General features: G+C 35.1%; 1 protein-coding gene across 1 annotated transcript; it reads right to left on the bottom strand.

Moving 5' to 3' along the window:
• Positions 1-1,893: 1,893 nt before the first annotated feature.
• LOC142978175 (monocarboxylate transporter 6-like) lies at positions 1,894-19,274 on the bottom strand. The gene is made up of 10 exons (XM_076122541.1): positions 19,135-19,274; positions 18,202-18,328; positions 16,676-16,818; positions 15,804-15,906; positions 9,751-9,918; positions 9,122-9,275; positions 8,386-8,533; positions 6,021-6,168; positions 3,972-4,163; positions 1,894-2,105 (listed from the first exon to the last, which is right to left on the bottom strand). The coding sequence occupies exons 1-10, from the start codon at positions 19,231-19,233 to the stop codon at positions 1,936-1,938; spliced, it is 1,452 nt and encodes a 483-aa protein (XP_075978656.1). The 5' UTR covers positions 19,234-19,274; the 3' UTR covers positions 1,894-1,935.
• Positions 19,275-21,026: the final 1,752 nt, after the last annotated feature.

Raw genomic sequence — 21,026 nt, 5'->3', positions numbered from 1 at the left:
GCAAAATTTCATGAGAATCGGTCAAGCCGTTTCGGAGGAGTATGGCAACGAAAACTGTGACGCGAGAATTTTATATTTTATATATATATTTTTTAATGTGAATCTAAACCATTCTCACATTCCCCTTGAACACACAAAAAATTTCATCAAAATCGGTCCAGTCGTTTAAGAGAAGTTCAGTGACATACAAACTTACAGAAGAATTATATATATAAAGATAAACAATAAACTTAATTGTTTTATGTCTTTATCATACACTAGTTTGTACCTATTATAGGTTCATTATATTTGGGCTATTTTCATAAGACTTTGTAACTCATTAATTGAGTGATTTAATTCAACCTAACCGGCTTTTTACGACACCTATAATAATATAAAACAATAAAACATGAACAAAACATGAAATGAATATTAAAGATTAATAAAACGTTTAAAAATACGCCCAAGAATTAATTACTTTGCATAAATTAACAATAAATTAAAAGGCACATATTTTCCCGCGAGTTTTTATACGCGTAGTTAGGTATATAAAAGAACGATTCAACGAACAGTTTTCCACCCTGTAACTTTAGTAACCTCAAATAAAATTTCTTAAATCCGAACTACTTAATATTATAATATAATTTTTTTATTCCCGTAGTAACGCTGTAAAATGTGATCATTGTCTGAACGGAAATCCTCGATTAGCAGTTTGATTTCATTTTTGGTTCAAATACCGGGACGGGCCAAAAAGACTCTTGTAAGTTTTGGTTAAGAAGAATCTCAGAAATTGCCCGGAGTTGAGGTTGCAGTCCTCCGTGCCTCAGAGAGCACGTAAAGCAACTTCATAAAAGTAATATTTTAAGAAACTAGGATATTTAAGTGCCCAGTCAGAGCGTAAAATCCATTTTTGAAAACGCCGTTTTAAACGAAATTTCCAGCACTTTGATATTTCTGATTTGCGTGGAAATTCGTCTCTGAGTAAACATTTATATTAAACCAGTTATTATAATACGTATCTATAGAAATTTCTCGCGATCCATGCCGGTAAAACGTGATCAACTTAATAATAATGTAGGTAAATCATATATTTTAACTTGTCATGCTGAACTTTAGTCACACAATAGAATTTTATGAAACAAGTTTTACTTTTGTGCTAAAACTCCTTAACACTTCACTATTTGCTCGTATTGAATTAATGATTGATAATAATATTACATGCAATCACAAAAAGATGAACACCAAATTCGTTCAGATCATTTTACGGTAAAGAAGGATTCGAAAGGATAAGGAACGCACGCCCTAGAAAAACATATACAGAGAAAATCGACGTGTTGCAAAGGTCAGGTGCTTAGTACTTATAACCTGCGGTCCTGTATGACAAGATATATGGATGTGGAGGAAAGGGAAGTTTGTAAAGATCGTACCAAGTGGCGCTCTTTCGTCTCTGCTTATCCCGATGGAAAAAAGGCATGAAATTGTGTTTAGGTACATACAATGTATAAATGAAAGGGTCCTTAGCCCTATTGACACGCAGTATTCAGACAAGAAGTGCTAATAGTACTACTGTTTAGTACGATAACCAGTTAAATGCCGTAGTTAAATGCTATTTATCGTAGTGAAAGTGTAGATTTAACAAAATTTTCTTATTTTCAACGGCCTATATACATGTATTCAGTAGTGTGTATAGGATAAAAGGATTTTTTATAGTGTATTTCACCACGAGCTCTAAAGTTAGATTCGCGATTTGGGCAGTGATAATGAGTATTTCAAATATTTTTAATATTACTTTGAATTTCAGTAAGACGCCCGGTGTATGGTAATTTTTGCAACTTTTCCATATCATAGACTTTGATAATGATAAAAGGCAGTTATAATGTTCCCGTACATTATAACAGTTAATAAATAAAATACAGTTTTTATGTAATACTTAAGTAAAAAAATATATTTAATTGTCTATCGTTTATTCAATTGCTTTTGTTTCAAATATTCTCGTCTTTGTACTCTCTTGTGCTTGTTCTTCTTGTAAATCAGTTCTATTATCCAGAAGAGTGCGATCATGGCGAAGCATGATGCAATCAGGTAAAACGCTGCACCGTAACTGTTGGTCAGGTCTCGGACTGCACCTAGAAGGAAATAAAAAATTAAGATTAAAAACAAGATACTTTTTTAGCTCCAAATTTAGTGTTTCTATGTCTAGTGATCAACCTAACAGCAATCAAATTGTGAAAAATAAAACAGTTTTTTAAATGCGTATAAATCTATAAAATGTATTGTTGGTGAGTGATACAACATGTGGTTTATTTTATACTAGCGCATTGAATTTGACACAACAATCTTATGTGCTAAACCTCAGATTCCCTTCATTTGATTCGTAGGGCGAATTTCGTAGGGTCACTTAAATGCATAGTCGCGTCGAAATAAAACAATTATTCAGACTTGCATATGTATTACTGGTTGTTTGGTATGTTTAGGTCTTTTTATCCTCCGTAATTTTCCACAATGATTTTTGGCTATTTTTACTAGCTGTCGTAAAATAATGATCAAGATAAACCCGTGTTAAATTACTTGGCGATAGACACATAATACTGACATTTAGAACCTTATCGTTACCATCAAAATATTCAGATATTTTAGGTAGAGTTTATTTTGGGATTGGTACACGTGGATTTTTGCATTTTGGGTTCCTTAAATGCTACCTAACCTTTAAATATTTTCAAATACATTAATAATGTCTAGAGATCAGTGAAAAATGTTAAATAATTTTATACATAATTAGGAAAATCTGTATATGGTTTTTCAAAAGCTTAACATTACTTTTGGAAATAATTGTCAGAGAAAAGAAAAATTCGTCCTCAGTAACTCCTATAAAATCCGGCTTAATGAACTACAAGGGAATGTGATTTTCTAATTTGAATATTAATAAATTCAATGAGATTTAAAAAGATCAAACAAATAGTAATCAACTACCAAAACCACTTTATAATTCGTTATCGGACAATAAGTAAGTAGAATAATTTCAAGTGTCAAAATAAAAACAGCGTAGAATCTAACAAATATAACTTGTATCCATAAGTATCTAATCTTCTAATAAATCCAGACAAAAATGTGTTATAACTAGTTATGCTTAACTAAAATGATCTTTGTTATCATTTCGATCGCGATGTTGATAATGTTCTGAGTGAGACAGATAAGGAGTATCGAATTAACCACTGTTAGCATTGACCTTTAAAAAAACATATTTTTATCTAACTGATACGAAACAGGATAGCATTAGTTTTATTAATAAACGTATTATTAGCATAAAATTAGAAACCAAAATTTATTTTTGAAAAAATAACGGCCGTTTGCGAAAAAAAAATCTATTTTTACTTTTTGATCAAGATTATGGTTAACGGATATTTTCATTGATTTTTAATATACATAACCAGTAGTTTTAAAAATATTTTAATGGAATCTTTGACAGTGAACGGGTTCTTTAAATCGTTTTTTGGAGTCAAATAAAATAGTACCTTTGGGTGGATAAACTTCTAACAAGTTTTTACTGAAACTAAAATACATATATTTATGTCTTTGTCATTGTATGTTTTTCGTCCTTACTATTCACCCTTAATCTGTATTATCTCTTACACATACCAAGTAGTCCTTTTGACTCGATTGTTGAGTTATGTTTCCTTTTTCTTTGACATGCAAAGTTACTGTTTTTAACAATAATAACCGATAAAACCATTCTATCTAAATTGTACTTTATTGAAACAAGAGAAGTGTGTAAGTGGCGTTCTTTAGTTTTTGTCTACACCTATGGTAGCAAGGCGTGTTTTCACGTATTGTATATATTGCCTCTGTGCGATAAGGCCGTCAATTGTACTTTTATTTTATGTTGTTCTTCTTAATTTTATGTACAATAAAGAGTTTTCATTCGTTCATTCATTGTAGAGCTATTACTTAAGGAACATTTTTATAGTGAGTGGAAAATTTGATCAGAAACTTACCAATAGCTGGTCCAAGAATCATATTAACGATTCCAGACAGCAACATAAAGATGCCCATAGCTGCAGTGAACTTGTGAGGCGGTACTGCATCAGCGATCACCACCGGGATCAGTAAGCAGATACAACAATGTGCCGCGCCAGCTAATGCTATGTAGAACATGTTTGCTGTCACGCTTTTGAACCAGAGTGCACCTGGAAATTGAATTGTTACTTTAGAATTTAGGTAACATTTCGACCTTTATGTGAAAAAATTATATGCGTCACATGCAGTCGATTTTTACGTGAACAGAAGATTTTTTTATTTGAGGAATTATTCTGTCGTTTTATTTATTTATTGTTTTAGACGTAATATGCTGCCTGATAATACAGGGTTAAATTAAAAACACCAAAAACCTCGAATCACTAGAGAGCTAACCTCATAAAACAACTTTTGTTTTTTGAGTTTTTTAAATTATCTTGATTGCAATTTCTTTTATTTTTTTCATTGCCAGCCTGAATGTTTATAACTCTACGCGCATCGTCTTTCGTTTCGGCGGAGGTAACACTGGCCTGTCCAGTTTAACCTGCCCCGAAACTTCAGCTATTCTAAGGTAAAATGCGTGCTCGCGTCAATGCCTTTATTCTATTAATCAATAAGCATGCGAAAGTTTTAAAGTTATGAAAATATCGCTTTACTTAAGTAAGCTCGAATAGATTAATCTATGATCGTGTTTTTACTGACATAATATGCTTTCTTATATGACTGAAAGTGACAAGAACCTAATTAACTATTCCCTGCTTACTATGTCCATATATTTATTATGTAAAGCAGTTAATGGACAAAAAACCCAGACAAAACTTAAGAGTTATTTATCGAATAAGTTACTTAAAAATATTGTTATTAATACCAAAAGTAGTAACTTTTAACTTTAAAATGTCAGACGTTTAAGTCGTTATCTTATCGATTAATCAGTTTAAATCTGTTAGTTATCTATCAGAATGCAAATGTAATAGTGTCTGGTTCATTAACTTTTTATAAACTAAACTATAACATTTTAGGTTCTAAATTTAGCCTTGAGATAAACCAAATGGAAGTTTTTTAACCCATTACTGTTCTACTGCTGTGCCTCGATTCTCTACTACTATCGACTACCGACAACCGAACTGTCATCGAGAAATTTTGTATCAAAATCTGAACAGCGCCTATGACGGGTTTCCTAGGAAACATTATGGCAGTACATTCTAAATGTCAAAATTTCGATAGCTAGCCGGTTGTCGGTAGTCGATAGTGGTAGAGGATCGAGGTACTGGGCAAGAGTCTTTTCCCAAATTTAAGGTGGGATAAGACCTTGAGTCGGCCACGTTGGCCAAGTGCGGGTTGGGAAATCAAATGGAAATTGCTATGCACTAATTGTGAGAGCAAACTAATCTACCAGAGATAAAGATCAGACTTTGATGGTCGTTAAACTGATTTCAAGACTTTTATTACTACAAAGCTTATTTCAATGTATATTACATCCCTGATTTAAATAAATCCCAAATTTTTATTTACTCTCGTTCTGTGGGAATAAGACAAAAGTTAATAGCAAATTCTATTCGTTATCTGAATAGAATTTTATAGCACGGACAAGTTTTAGTAATGTATTTTGATGCATTAAAATCGAATTTCGAAAACAGATTTTTAAGTATTTGTGTTTTTGAATAATAATACGAGTATATTTTTATTATTTCCAACAAGCTTCAGTTCACGATTTCATAGTCATGACAAAATACCACGATTTTAAAGTTTATGAACAATATTAAGTACCTGTGTGCATTAGATGAGGTTGTATTATGTTAAAGTCAACAGAAACGATTGATTTCACAATATAATAACGCATGGCTCAGTGGTTAAGGTTACCACGATGCTACCATTGCGCTGGGAGGTCGTGTGGGTCCGATTCCCGCACGGAACAGTTATTTGTGCAATCCACAAATAATTGTTTTGGGTTTGTTAGTTTTTTGTGTCCGTTGTTTGTATGTTTGTAAAAGTCCCGCGACACAAAGGCAATTATTTAAAAAACAACTTACCCAGCCTGGAAATGAGAGCCATAAAGACACCTAGTAAATAGGCCTCCTGGCTTCCCAACTTTAGCAGCCAGGCACTGAAGAATATGAATATTACACGCATGGCCAAGTCTCCGAAACCCATGAGTGAGATAGCTAAGGCAACGCTATCCTGGAAAAAAAACGTATCGATAAAAGCATTTCATAATGAACACGGAAGACTGATTGAAAACACATTTACGCGATAATTTACATTTGGTATTTTGGACTTAAAATCTTTGGAAAGGCTCGTATAAGGTATTATATTGTATTAAGGTTTTTGTTACTAAAACAATAAATTACGTTAGTCCAGGTGATTTTAATGAGCATGCGACCATGCGCTATTTTGTATATTAAAAATACGATTTGACATGCGCTCGAACCTAACGAGACTGCATTTGAATTCGATCTTATAGAGAGAAAACCACCGGTACCCTTCTCAAACCTTAATCAGTAGAACTCTGTAATAAAATATATCGTATTAAATTAGTATATTGTATGTTTCACGAATTGATCTCGCAGAGAACTGCAACTAGGAATCATTATCATCGCATTCACAAACATTACGATACTCGGAAGCAAAGATAAGGTTTCAACTACTAAAATATTGATTGATGTTTTGTAACCAATTACATTACTAGTTCATACCAGTTCTCGGGTTTGGTTTTAAAAAACACTGTTACGTAATAATTTTATTGCTATCGATTTTATATCTCAACTAACATTCCAGATTTAAGATAAAACAATGAATAGATAATGTTGGATTTAAATAAAATTATCGGAGAGGTCTTGAGCTGTGGGAACGTGACTTGAAAAGATGCTAAGTAGGCACTAAAGTTGGACGTCAGGTATATTTTTTGGGAATATTGCTAGAATTTTTTTTAAAGATTTTGGGTTTAGAAAAAAATGGTGTGCTATTTGAATTGCCTTCTTCAAAATAATAATGTGGCGCTTTTGTAATAATTTCAAGATAATTGACAACACAAATTCAACTTTCGATTACGTACAAAATAAGCTAAAACGTCATACAAAAAAGGTCAAATGCGTATCCATTATGAGTCATGTTAGTCCTGTTGATGCAAAGCAAATGATAAAAATAATGATCATAAAACTAAACTTTATTGATTTTCGATGGCTTTGCCTTTCGTGCAAAATTGTGTGACAAAATATAGTTTGAACGATTTCTTATAAAAACGACGATCTTGAGAATTTGAGTGTTACAGCGTCGTCAAAGGATGTGCAAAGTGCATGCAATAAAATGTTATACTTCAGCATACTATAAAATATTATTTTATCTATACTAATATTATAAAGCTGAAGAGTTTGTTTGTTTGTTTGTTTGAACGCGCTAATCTCAGGAACTACTGGTCCGATTTTAAAAATTCTTTCAGTGTTAGATAGCCCATTTATCGAGGAAGGCTATAGGCTATATAACATCACGCTACAGTCATTAGAAGCGGAGTAGCAACGAAAAATGTTACAAAAACGGGGAAAATTTTTGACTTATTCTCTTAAGTGACGCAAGCGAAGTTGCGCGGGTCAGCTAGTCGCTACATAAATGTAGTGACGAAAAATAGATGTAGGATGGTTTTCGTACCATTATTGAGCCAGGTATCTGGTTACTTTTGAGAAACTTTATATAGAAACTTTAACAGCGCCTCTGACGTACTTTAAATAGTACTTTAAGTATATAAAAAGTTGTCCCAAAAAAAAACCTTGAATACTCGATACGAAAGCGATTTGAATCTACGAAATTCTGCTACAGCATACAGCACCATATTGATGAATAACCTTTATTTGCACGAGTTTACTCAAACAATGACAATGGAGTTACTATCAAGAAAGTGTGTTTTTAGTGTTGCAGCATCTTTAGCATACCACTATCGACCATCGACAACCGATTAGCTATCAAGTAATTTGTATGAAAATCTGATCAACGCGTCTAGCGGGCTTCATCGGAACTAATTTTGAAGTACATTTTAAATGGCAAATTCTCGATACTGATAGTACCGACTTTAGTGAATCGCGTTACAGAAAGTCGCTATAGATTAATGTCAACATCTCTATAATGCCAATACTAGGTGCGTAGGCGGTATAAAGTGTAGATAGTAAATCGCGATAAAGCAAAGTATTGGTTTATCGTCTGAATTATTTAAAATATTGTCTTATTATTATTATCATCCCATATTGTCTGTGTATCATCTCTCTTTCCATCTAAGTCTATCTAAAGCTATTTGATGCCAATCTTTAGTATTTCCAAGCCATCCCAATCTCAATCTCCGAGCCCAACTCATCTCGCCATATCTTTCTGTGCCTTCCTATCCTTAAAAATTTAATCAAAATCACTTACTTGATCCCATTGAGCTGCATACAATGCTTGAGGCAACATGTAAGTGTATATCATATCAGCAAACACGCATAGAGCGGGGCCCATGCAGACGCATGACAATAAAAATGATCTCCGCAACGACTTGTCCAATAATGAGTCGAAGTATTTTCTGAAAAAAGAAATGAAGCATCAGAACAGCAGCGCATAATCAGAGCAGCAGAAACGCTTATGACAGAAGTTTAGGATTAAAACGCCTAGCAACTAAGAAGAGCTTTGTATGTAAAATGTACCGTGTCCGCATGGCTGGCGGAGGTACACAAAAAATAAATTGCTCATACCCCCGGTTTCTGAAGTATATAGCGTTTTTTTTATATGAGTTCATACGCTATTGAATAGATAAACTACCACTCAATGTACTCAGAAACCGGGCAATAGCCATTTTACCGGTCGGTTAACGATCTATCAGTTAAGCAACAATAAGAAGACAATCGTTAAGCCATGTCAAAGGCCCTTCAGGCGGCTTTGAACAAGTTTGACACTAGGTTGACTACTATACGATAAAAGAGAATAGAATAATGGTAAAAAGTAACACTATACTTTTACCCACAGGAAGAAATAGAAATTCCCTGATTTGAAAAACGGTTCTATACAAAACTAACTTACTAAGATACAATCTTAAGCATGCACAATGTTGTTTTCCTTTTCGAGTTGTTTACAAAAGTAACATCAAAGTAGGTTAACCCGTGCTTGTACTTACTTTAATCCACCGGATTTTTCGGTTTCCTCATCGAGTTCCTGCGGCTTTTCGTTCAAATTCTCTTCAATATCAGTCAACTCAGTTAATTTTACAACTGGTGTTGTTGGAGTTTTTTCGATCGGTTCCTTTTCAGTCACAAGGAGAGTGTTCATTTCTAAAGAAAAAAACAATATTTTATGAAATTTTCAAGAAACTATTAAAACACACTATAATTATGATGCCTCATATTTATCATTATAATATTAACGTTACATTATGAGCAGAAGAAATACAACATATCATATTACACGTGTATCAATTAAGGCTTGATTTCCTCCTAAGCTGACGTTGGTTTTGTTCGTCAGTCATGCTTAAGAATACAAAAATGTTTGATAGAACACTACTACGGACATGCGCGGCCAACGTGAACGTAAAAGGAAAGAAGGCCTAAGAGTCTAAATATAAATAAACGTCTAAATTTTATAGATAATAAGTAAGAAGACGATAACAATAAGAATTTCAAACGATATTATCCCCAAGAAAAATAATTCCCTCTACATTGAACGATTCAATCATTTTCATCGTCTATCCTAATTATTTTAAAGTGGCGTGAAGCAAATTAGGAAGAGTAATTTACAATACAAACTCACCATTATCAACAATTTCAACTTTCTTCATATGATTTTCCACAGGTTGAATTAAAGCGACTCCGAAGAAATTATTCAAAGTAATTCCTGATACAATAAGCAGTGTGCCTCGATATCCGTATTCTTGCAGGGACCATTTTAAACACATTGGCACCAACATAGTAATAAGGCCTGAAAAATAAAAAAGAACGAAACGTTAGGCATTTCAAGTTAAATTCGTGTTTGCGTTAATTCCTACTATACATCCCGTAATCTACTATAGCTCTGACGAACTCATAGATTACGTTTTTGGCCTTTGTCTATTCTCCTGAGAAACAGGCTGTTATTACGCATCCATTATTTGCCCGATTGATATGGATAGCCATGAAAACAGTTTAGTGTAAAAGTCAAAACTCAACAACGATTATGCAAAACGTTTTAATTTCTTCGAATCCAGTGATTTCATTCAGAGGTGAGGCCTAGCTATAAAAAAAAACAAACTACATCCACAAAAACATTTCACAAAGCGCTATTTTTATCCTACAAAATCCGTATAGCTCTATCTCTCTCGCACAATAATTAGAAACATAACAGATCTAGCACTAGACAGCCTTCAGCCTCATCTGGCGTTGGACACGAGTTTAATGAAACAACGCATTTCATGTGTACTTTCATTAGCAATGTGCTGAGTATAATCTGACATGAACGTTGATTCGATTCTCTCGCTTTCGCCTATCTCACAATTTAGTATACAAAACTTTGTTGAAATTATGCAAACCACAAACTGCTAATGCAGGCGGATAATAGTAATTATGATCTAATAAGAAAACTTCAGAGATATGCTGGGTTTATTTAATTGTAATGGTTAAAGTTTATAATTTCTGTTCACAATCATAATCCAGGAAGCAATTCAACGGATGTATGCTCATTTTGTCTCTATTTTCCAATATTTTACTTTGGCTACATGCTCGTTTTTCTAAATCACAAAGCCTGACAATGCTGTCATAACAAATCAAAATATTTCCGTCTCTTACAATATATTTTTTTGGCACCAAATTTTAATTCATTTAACTATATATTGCCCAAAAAATGTGAGGCGCCCATAGCCAGTTGCGCTCACCGGTCGGTAAGCGATCTGTGGGTTAAGCAAACCTTGGCGCTGTCATCCCATAGATGGGTGACCGCATAGTGGTATTTTAACTGGGCGTTTCCGTGCTTCGGAGGGCACGTAAATAGTCGGTCCCGGTTGTTGTCAATTAAGATAACAGTCGTTAAGCCAGGTCAAAGGCCTTTCGGGCGGCTTGAAAAACTTTGACACAAGGTTGACCACTAACCATACGATAAGAAGAAGAAAAAATAAACTGATCAAGCACGAACATGATTTTTCTAAATGCATGCAGTAAAATCTTTTCAATGTAGCAATTTATGGGACCACAGTTCAATAGTGGACGTTTACGGCCACTGGATAAATCATATTGAATCGCTCCCATTAACATTTGCCAGTTCCAAATTACGGCTACGTGTGAGGTAACACTTAAAAGTAATGGTCCAAGTAAGGGGTTCTATTTCGATAGTTTGAACCGCAAGGCTCGAAGAGAATATAAATGTAGGTTAAGGTAGGTTCTGGGTGAAGTATATTTGTCCTTTTCTTTCTTATGTTTATTAAGATAGTAGGAAATGAGACAAAAGAAATTGCATGTAAATTTTAGTAAAACATAATAATAAACAAAACTTGAGCTCCTTATAGTTAAAGAACCCCAAAATGTTTGTTAAATGGTCTTAAATCTCAAAGTTTATTCGTTATATTTCACAGTACATGCATTTACTTTATTTCTATGTTATAATTCCTGCAACTCCGCTTGTATCCAATACAGCACAATAGAGTATAAAAATAATAAAACTGTATCCCCGTTTCAACGGAAAATGACAATGTAAACCGTGTCGACACATTCCGGTGCATTTACGCGAAAATAATCCTCGCACGGAACACGGAATGTAAGTAGAAATTCAACGAACATTCGCAATAAATAACATTGTAACAAGGCGGAAATATTGTAATTTTATTATGTTCAGATCATTGTTCTCAGTCCAACGCGCGAGGAAAATACTCGATGAAAATTTAGCAGTCGTTGGCGTTAAAGAAATGGTTTGTGTACGTTACACCGTGCGATGAATTATTTCCCGTCTTTTGTTTCCTCTCGGGCGCGTTTTGTAATCTATGGATATAATAAATACGCTGGCGGTTTTATTTTTCGGGCGAAACTTCGGGGTGTATCAATCTTTGGAAGTACCACGCGATTTTTCACGTCCATAGCTAGATATAGACGCTTCTTGTCTTCGTAACCTTGTACAAAATCTTAAGGATAAAATGTGAAATAAGCGGGCTTATCACGTATCTCAGTTGACAGCTAGTGTACGTCAAATTGATGGACATTATTCAGTACATTGCTGCTTTAACGTAACGAGCTAACCACAGTATTCTAAGGGAGAAAACAATATACAGAGTAGTGACTTTCAAATATTTGACAACTGAGATACGTGATAGCCCCCATGATCATAATACCTCTTATAATTACGTAACCAAAAACAAATCTGAATTAGTTTTGAGTTGAAATAGGTAAATTGTGTAAAAAATAACATGAAATGTATTTTTATCCTCAAATTCAAAACCCTTTATTGTGAACTTTGGTGTGGTTTGGACATTTGTCCAGATCTATAGACATGACAGTAAAGTAAGTATAAGTCAACAATTTGCCAAAAAATTAAATTAAATCACAACACAACATAAACAACGTAACATCCATATCCAATCAGATTTACTCATCGAAACTAAGAGGAATAATTGCGGAAATGAATGCTGAAGGAAAATCTAAAGGAATCACGCGCTCCGTAATAAGATCGAAAGTGTGTAATGCACTTACTCGTTGATAGATTGCCTCCACCTGTCACGGCGGAAACAAACTACCTTACGACAGAAGGAACGACGGCGACGTTCCATTTAGCCGGCTACTTTATATTTCAAGATGTTTTGTAAAGTTATACGCAAAAGTAACTTATAATTTGATAGTAAGACATCAAATTAATAACGTTTGATAATAAGCCTATTCCTTCCCGATGCCTGACGGCGGCAAGGAAAAAGGCTAATTCAGCATTTTTATATGCCAGCGGAAACTATACCTAGGCATGTTTAAGGATTCCTCAATATCCCTTAGGCCTCATTTACGGAGACGCGGCGCGTCGCGCGTCGCGATAGGCTGCGCGGTCCGCACTAAATTCAAATGTAGGGCGTTGGATGAGTGCGTTTACGGTGAAGCGATTTTACACGCGTTTGCTTGAAATGGAGCGTGTTATACGGCCGAGCCCGCGGATGGCATCGTCACGTCTCACGCGGCGTTTATCACGGCGGCGCACTCTGCGGCGATTCTGCGGATTCTGCTGGCGGCTGTAAGTTGCGACACGTGCGCTCCCATCTCTCGCTAACCTAAAACTAAGTCGGTAAACTGAGAACCCCGCGTGCGCCGCAGCGATGCCCGCCGCGTGCTTCGCTACACGCTTGAGAATACGACGCGGGCGCAGCGGCGGGCCGCGCCACTCTTCCCGCCTCGCGTCTCTATAAACAACATCGTATATTGCTATAAGTTTGTGTTTACGCGTGCGATGATACGTGCCGCTTCACGCGCCGCCGCTACGTAAACAATAAAAACGTCCGACGCGCCGCGAGACGCCACGCCACACGCGACGCGCGACGCCCCGTGTCTCCGTAAATGAGGCCTTAGTGCGTTGCAGCATACCAAAGCATAGTTTCTTACAATGTGGGCTTGCTGCAAGGTCGAAAGATGCTTATCTTTGGTGACGCCTACAATGAGTAACCGGCCTTATTTTATGAGAAAAAAAAGGAAGAACTTCAACTTTCCAACAGCAAAATGCTACGTTGGTAAGTTACATGTAAAAGGTCACACAATGCAATAAATTGAGGTGTCTTTCCCTTGGTTAGTCTTTTGGATCTTGTCCAGATTGTATTCAGAAGTATATCAGCTTAGCCTTTCTTCCAAACTATGTTGGAGTCGGCTTCCAGTCTCACCGGATGCAGCTGAATATCAGTGTTTTACATGGAGCGACTGCCTATCTGACCTCCGCAACCCGGTTACCCGGGATAACACGATACCCTTCGGTAAGACTGGTTGTCAGACTTTCAAGCTTCTGACTACTGTTAACGACTGTCAAAGATCTTCGAAAATGACAGCCGGGACCCACAATTTAACGTGCCTTCCGAAACACGGAGGAACTCGATATGTATAAGATGGTCACCCATCCACAAATCAACCTCGGCAAGCATGGCTTAACCTCAGAGATCGATCCGCGCGGCTGTTGTTAACTAAGCCACGAGCTCCTCATTCAGATTGTATTCAGAAGTAAAAAAGCTAAATCCAGCCAGAGACCAATAAGTATTGTGAATTGGTTTTACATAGTAATATTGTTCTATAAAAATATTAACAGCCGTTATTGTGCACTAGCTAATAATATATTCCTCTTTAACAACAAAACCACTAAGTTTGAAATTTGATCGTTCATAGATTTACAAAAACTTCAATATACAAGAGTCTTCACACAAACAAACATCAGTGCTATTTTAAGCACTTCACCAAAGGTTTTAAGGCAATGACACAACAAATATACTCGCCAGCTTTTTAACGATGTAGATAAAGCCCAAACAATGACCGGCTCTGATGAATGACATGTCAAACAATTTGGTAGGCCGCGGGGTAGCAGTGACAACGCCAAACAAAATGCTTTGTTATCCCTATCGCAAACACACCGCGTATTTGTGAATTTAAAAATCCTATCCTATAGAATCACTGAATACAATTTTAGAATAACTAGAAGGCCGGACAGAGAATTGGAGCACAAAAGGCAAAAAAACTACACCTAGTCGTTAGTTTGTTCGGCTTTTTGACAATAAATCACTTTTAAAGTGAATTTTTCGAGGCTAGTCAATTTTTTTAGACCTCTTTTTTAACGTAAGGTATTGTTGCGTTAATAAAAGCCCTGAAATAGGATATCTTGAGGCATACACGACACTTTACTACGTTTTTACCACCTATAAGAATCCATTCATAACTGCACGTTTGGCGCAGTGGTTTAAGCGGTCACCTCGCCGCAACAACCGTGGCGCCGCGTGTGGTGGGTTCGAATCCCACCCGGGACAAATCTTTGTGTGATGAGCACGAGTATTTGTTCTGAGCCTGGATGTTAATGTATCTATATAAGTATGTATTTAGAAGTATATAAGTATGTTTATCAGTTATTTGGTTACCATAGTACAAGCTCTGCTTAGTTTGGAATCAAATGACCGTGTGTGAGTTGTCCATTAACATTTATTTATTTAATATTTATATTCATATCCATAGATAATTTTTCAGATGGAATGTTCACAGTTCTTGTCATACATTTGCAAAAAGGCTATTTGACACTTAAACATAAATTCTCCGTGTTAAATGTGCCCTAAGACTTTCATGGAGAAAAAATAAATGTCCAAAATACTACTAGAGTAAAAAATACTTATAGAGGCTAGTTACAGTACTCAAGGGCAAAAAAATACATGATTTGAATTGCAATTAGGTTTTAAAAAGAAGTCCATAGATGATACATTCTGCATTGAATTGACGACATAACGACCGGAGCACTATCGGTAGTAAAAAGCGACCAACGATCGATTCCTATTGTAATACTGAGAGAGATGTTCTATTGTTGTCTGTTTCAACGTGAATTCAAGTACTAAATGTTACGATTTCTGTTATTATGCGAGTACTTCGTATGGTTAGTGTTTGATATACTGCAGTATTTTCCACCTTTCTTAATGAATCGAATACTAAAATTCGTTCCTTCAGAACTTTTACATAACAATTCATTCAAATAAATAAATGTTACAACAGTGTGGTAGACTCTAGACTTAATCTTTTTCTCATTCGGTCAACCTTTTTTGCTTGCCCAGCACTGGAAATGGGTTGCCCTAACTGGTTTATTTTTTTTAAGTTTCTTTAATATAATAAAAATATACTGCTGTTATTTGTACTCACCAATAATAGATTGAGTTAAACCAATAACCACCAGTCTCTTTTCTACAAAATATTCGTTCAGTATAGTGCAGCATAAATTGTATTGTATACCTAAGCCGATACCCTGAAAGAAAAACACATTTTTAATGGAAAAAATATTCCAGTTCCTAAAATATAGGTTCAATTTAATTAAAGTTCGTAGGCCACAATAACCAAATTTTGGGATAACATTTTATGACTAAAATCCAACTGAAATACATATATCCACACGAATATCAAAGAAAATTAAATTATTTTTTGGTATAGGTATTTCGTGAAAATATTTTATATACTTTCAGCTATGATAAACTCAGATAATTCAGTTTATTCTCCGATACACATGGTTAACAGCTCGTTTTTTTAACTCAAAAATAATTATGTTGTAAAATAAATATGACTATTTCTCGACTGAGAGATTTTTTTTATCGAAAAATAACTCAGCCTTTAGGGTTTTACTAAGTGACCTGATAAAGGTAAATGTTTGAAACCAGACTAGACAGCGTGTAAGCAGGACATGTCGACACTTCATGCCGCTACAGTCATGATTTCGAAAACGACAGTAAACGGCAGCTTCATATGGTATCCAGTTTTCCCGAAAAACAAGATGTTCGAAATGTTAACAGTCGCTTCGCTTAAGGGAATTCACTTGAAGGACATGTACACGGGCAAGTCTGCCGAAATTGGTGCAGAACCATCATGCCTGCAGACTTGCTTTAGTGTTTTTAGCTATGGAGGGTATTTCATAATAACTCATAGAAACCAGCAGTTTACTCGCCTTCTGCGACTTCCAACTTCTACAGAAAGGTCTAAAAAAAAATTCTTCAAAAAGTGATTTAGATAGGTAACACACTCACCGGTAATATTCCAACGCACAAAAAGAAAGGAAACATGGAATTCACGAATATACTGCCGATCACGCCTGCGTTCATTATTATCGCAGCCACAAACATCAACATTCGTACACTCATGAGGGATAACAGAGGGCTGGTCACGAAACCTGGAAGGAAGAAACAATCATTTATATTTTTCCTTTAATTAGGTGCCTTTACACCTAAGCACTGCGAAGAAAATTCTTCGCGAGCTTGATAGATGAGTGCACCGCGCGCTCTTTCCGTTGTTGTTTCACGCGCGAAAGTGTGTGTAAACGTATGTGTAAAGGCACCTATTGGTTACTGACAATCATTTTTCCATCGAGAGGACTTTTACAAATACATACTCGTACATAACCCAACTAGACCCGAAATATTATGTTCCCTATTCGATTAGGATTTAGACAATAATTCTATCTATTGACAAAAAAATATAATTCTTTCAGTTATTCCATGCCTGTTTCCTTCCATTACATGCAGGTAGAGAAGTCTAAGTGTAAAAATAGCTTTACCACGTTAATAGAGACAACAACAGTTGAGTGAGAATATTTCAAGAAAAATAAATGATCTGTAAGTTGTCTTTGCAGTCGCTCTCATATTTTGGAGTATTTTAAAACACAATGATTTAAAAATATGTGTTTTTCACTCGAAAAAAATATATTACGCACAAATCGCAATTGTTTTATTTATTTTGGTTATCATGATCTCAGACAAAATGCAGGTAAAGCCAGAACTCTTCTACTAAGTGTTGACATAATCGTCAGACTGATTGTTTAAGGCTTACGAGGAATTATTATTATCAGTTACTTTAAATGTGGAGCGTGTCTGTGAAAATAATTATAATCTCTTCAAATCAGTGCAGTGAACTGTCAGTAGAAAACCTCACGTTTTGAGATAAAGAATTAGGTAAATAATGCTATTTTGGCACTGGTTTTCCGAAAAAGGTAGACTAGAGATGATTATATTGACGTTGTTTTACAGGTAAGAGTCCAGACTGCTCACTGCCACTGATTTGCTACTGGGACTGTTATAATAACTTAACTTGCACTATCGCCTCGAAAAACAAGAAAAAACCGGCCAAGTGCTAGTTCCGGGTTCCGTATCAAAAAATACGAATTAGACGCGTTTATTGCATGGGGACTCCCTTTATATGTATTTTTTAATTTTTTTGTATTCTATGGCGGCGACGGAAATACATAATTTGTGAAAATTTCAACTTCAAGTGACAGACGGACAAACAGCGAAGGCTTAGTAATAGGGTTCCGTTTGTACCCTTTGGAAATCATTTATTTACTCATCAGTGAGGTGAAGACTTTTGAGCCTCATCAGTGAGGTATAGGCAGCTGACGGTGGTCTACTTGATACAGTAACTTTATTTTGATAATTAACATATAATAAATATTTATTGCTACAAGCATTTACATGCATGCTAATGTTCTTACTAAGTTATCAGGCTAAAGTGCGGGAGAAGTCTTTTGTAATAACTCGTCCATAATCATTGTCAAACTTACCAGCTATTGCATTGCTCACGGCACTCAGTCCGGACATAATCGTGACATGCCTGGATGTAAAACCGACCTCTTCCATAAAATCTTTGTACAACAGTCCAAAACTACCAGCAAACATTGTTGTTACTGACTGAAAATTAGAAGAAAAAATGCATTATAGACTAAAATCTCTGGCTAATTGTTATGATATACGTACATATACGTTAATTTATTTATCGCGTCTCTATACTAACATTATAAAATTGCAGAGTTTGTTTGTTTGTCTGGTTGAATTTATATAATCGTTTATGCTATGCAGTGTTTTTTGTAACCTGCAGAGCAGAGATACCAACTTATTAACTCTAACGTTAGTAAAAAGCTAATTGAGATAAACCAAATGACGAAATAATAAAGAATACATGCATTAACAAACTTTATTACTTATTTTTACTGTTTTATTATATGTAAGAATGATGTCCATACATTGCTTTTACAATTTCCGAGAGGCTTTTCAAAAACTGGAAAGCGTATAGACCATTATCGTAGTATACAAGGTAGACATTGTCACACACTAGCTCGAGAATCGAATCCCGGAGACACACTCATCATCATTGGCCTGTTTTCAACGTATCAGCTGATTTAGGTGGCATCAGTTATTCACACATTTTCTTTTGAGACTAAAAAGGCACCTGATTCTGAAGACCCTGACTATAAATGGCACACTACCAAATAAACAGCTACACATTTTTTTAAATTTCCTTTGGTTTGTATTATGATTTCATTCGCTTCCAAGCTTAGTTTAAATTAAATTTGAATTTCCTAAACCTATATTAATTGGCGAAAATCTATATAGACAAGTGATAGTTTTCGAACATCATATTTGCAGATATCAGTTACTCATTTCTTAGAAATACTATTTTTTCAATATTGCATGGCGTAGGGGTTCACTATACTTACAAGATTGATAACAACAGCGATTGCTATCATATACCCCCATCCTCCTTCAGGAGCCACCAATTTATATTTTTTCTGCACATCAAACTCTTTCGCACTCATTTCGAACAGATCACAGTCCACGAGATTCACGCAATGAATAAAATTACGTTATATTGCGTTTACATCTTTTATCTTATATAAATACTCTCTATACATAACTTTGCGGCTTAATGAGATAACATAAACAATCTCAGTATTTAATTCCTGTGTTTGTGTAATTATTACATAGAATAGGCATTATCACTAAACAAACTACAAAATCTGAACGGTATGCGACTGTCTATCACGAGTTGGATTCTCTGTTCGGGCATTGTGCTCGTGAGCTTTTCTAATTGCTTATTAGTATATAATAAAAAGAAGCTTGATGCTTGCTAGCGGTATACGGCAAAAAACGCGCCCCCTTCCAATTAATAATTTGATTACTCACAAAATGTTTTTATCGTACACTGCGGATGGGCTGGGATTCGATTCTCGGGATAAGCGGAATGATCTTATGTTTCCAATTTTTGTATTTAGAAAAAAATAACAGATCGTTTGAGTGATGTAGCTAAAAAAGTACTCGTTACCGGCTGCCCCGTTTGACAAGATGTATGTATGTGAATGTAGCAAAAGAAGTTTGTAGGGATCCTAGCAAGTGGTATTCTTTGGTTTTTGTCTAACTCTATTGAATAGGCATAATTTTACGCCTGAAAATACGCCGTTTCTACACCGCGTTTGACGATGTTTTCTATAAAAAAGTATATTGTTTCTTTGATATTTCTTCTTGTTAGTTGTTGTTAAACAATGATAAAAATTGCCACCACTCACCAAAGTGGTCAACGGTTCGTACCCAATGCAACACACTAATCTCTTTCTAGATTATGTGTGTATTTGAAATAGTTATCAATTGTCTTAACGGTGAAAGCAAAAAATTTAATAAAACCTTGCATACCCTTAAGTCATTAAACATATTTCTTGAGGGCATGCAACAAATTCCCGAACCCGTACTTGAGCCGGGCAGAGTGGTTGACTCAAAGTCTAAACCCTCCCTCGTTCGGGAGAAGATCCTTGTCCAGTAGTTGGACAGTCATAGGCTAAAAAAGAAACTAGATCTCTTGTTGATTGACCAAAGAATAATATGGTCTAACCAGTAGTATTGTGTATTTTACATTCATTTACTTAACTTCGAAAATGTGTTATACCTATATTAAAAACGAAATCGGGTGCAAGAGTTATCTTGTAAATGCATTATGTTGGTAGTTAACGGGATTTAATTTTATCCAGATGTTATCTGGAGCTTAGCCTGTTTATTTAGCATTTTTTATAGCCTGAAAACGGTATGTAAAGCTGAAATAGAGAATAGTAGTTGATTTTGAAAAGGCTCCTGTTTTGCACCATTTGTGAAAAAGTTATGCAATATGAATATTGTTATTATATTTTTTATACGTATGTACAGGGTGTAACTTAACGTTACAATTAATTGAAATATATCGGTACCTAAAAGTAATTTAGAGTAGTGATGTCCTACTACTATCGACTATCACGCGACTATAGAGATAGTTTGTATTAAAAACTGATATTTTTCCAATAAATTTTACTTTTCATATTGTGAATAAAAAATTGCTATAGGTCATTTTCTGCGAAACTCCTGTCAAACAAGAGTAAATAAAAAATAAATAAGTACTTCTTATTTGAACAATTAATTTCTAATCACATAAATTGTCATCTTTATCAGGGTTTGTCATTGTTGTAGGAATAGTACCTACCTATACCTACAGTTGCAGTAACAAAGTCAAGATCACATTTGCTACTGCCTGCTACTGTAGAAGATATTATATAGGTGTATGTTTATTTTGTACACGTGCATTATATCG

Source organism: Anticarsia gemmatalis, chromosome 1 (genome assembly GCF_050436995.1).
Source record: "Anticarsia gemmatalis isolate Benzon Research Colony breed Stoneville strain chromosome 1, ilAntGemm2 primary, whole genome shotgun sequence".
Lineage (NCBI taxonomy): Eukaryota > Metazoa > Arthropoda > Insecta > Lepidoptera > Erebidae > Anticarsia > Anticarsia gemmatalis.
This window is presented reverse-complemented; position numbering and strand designations above follow the sequence as displayed.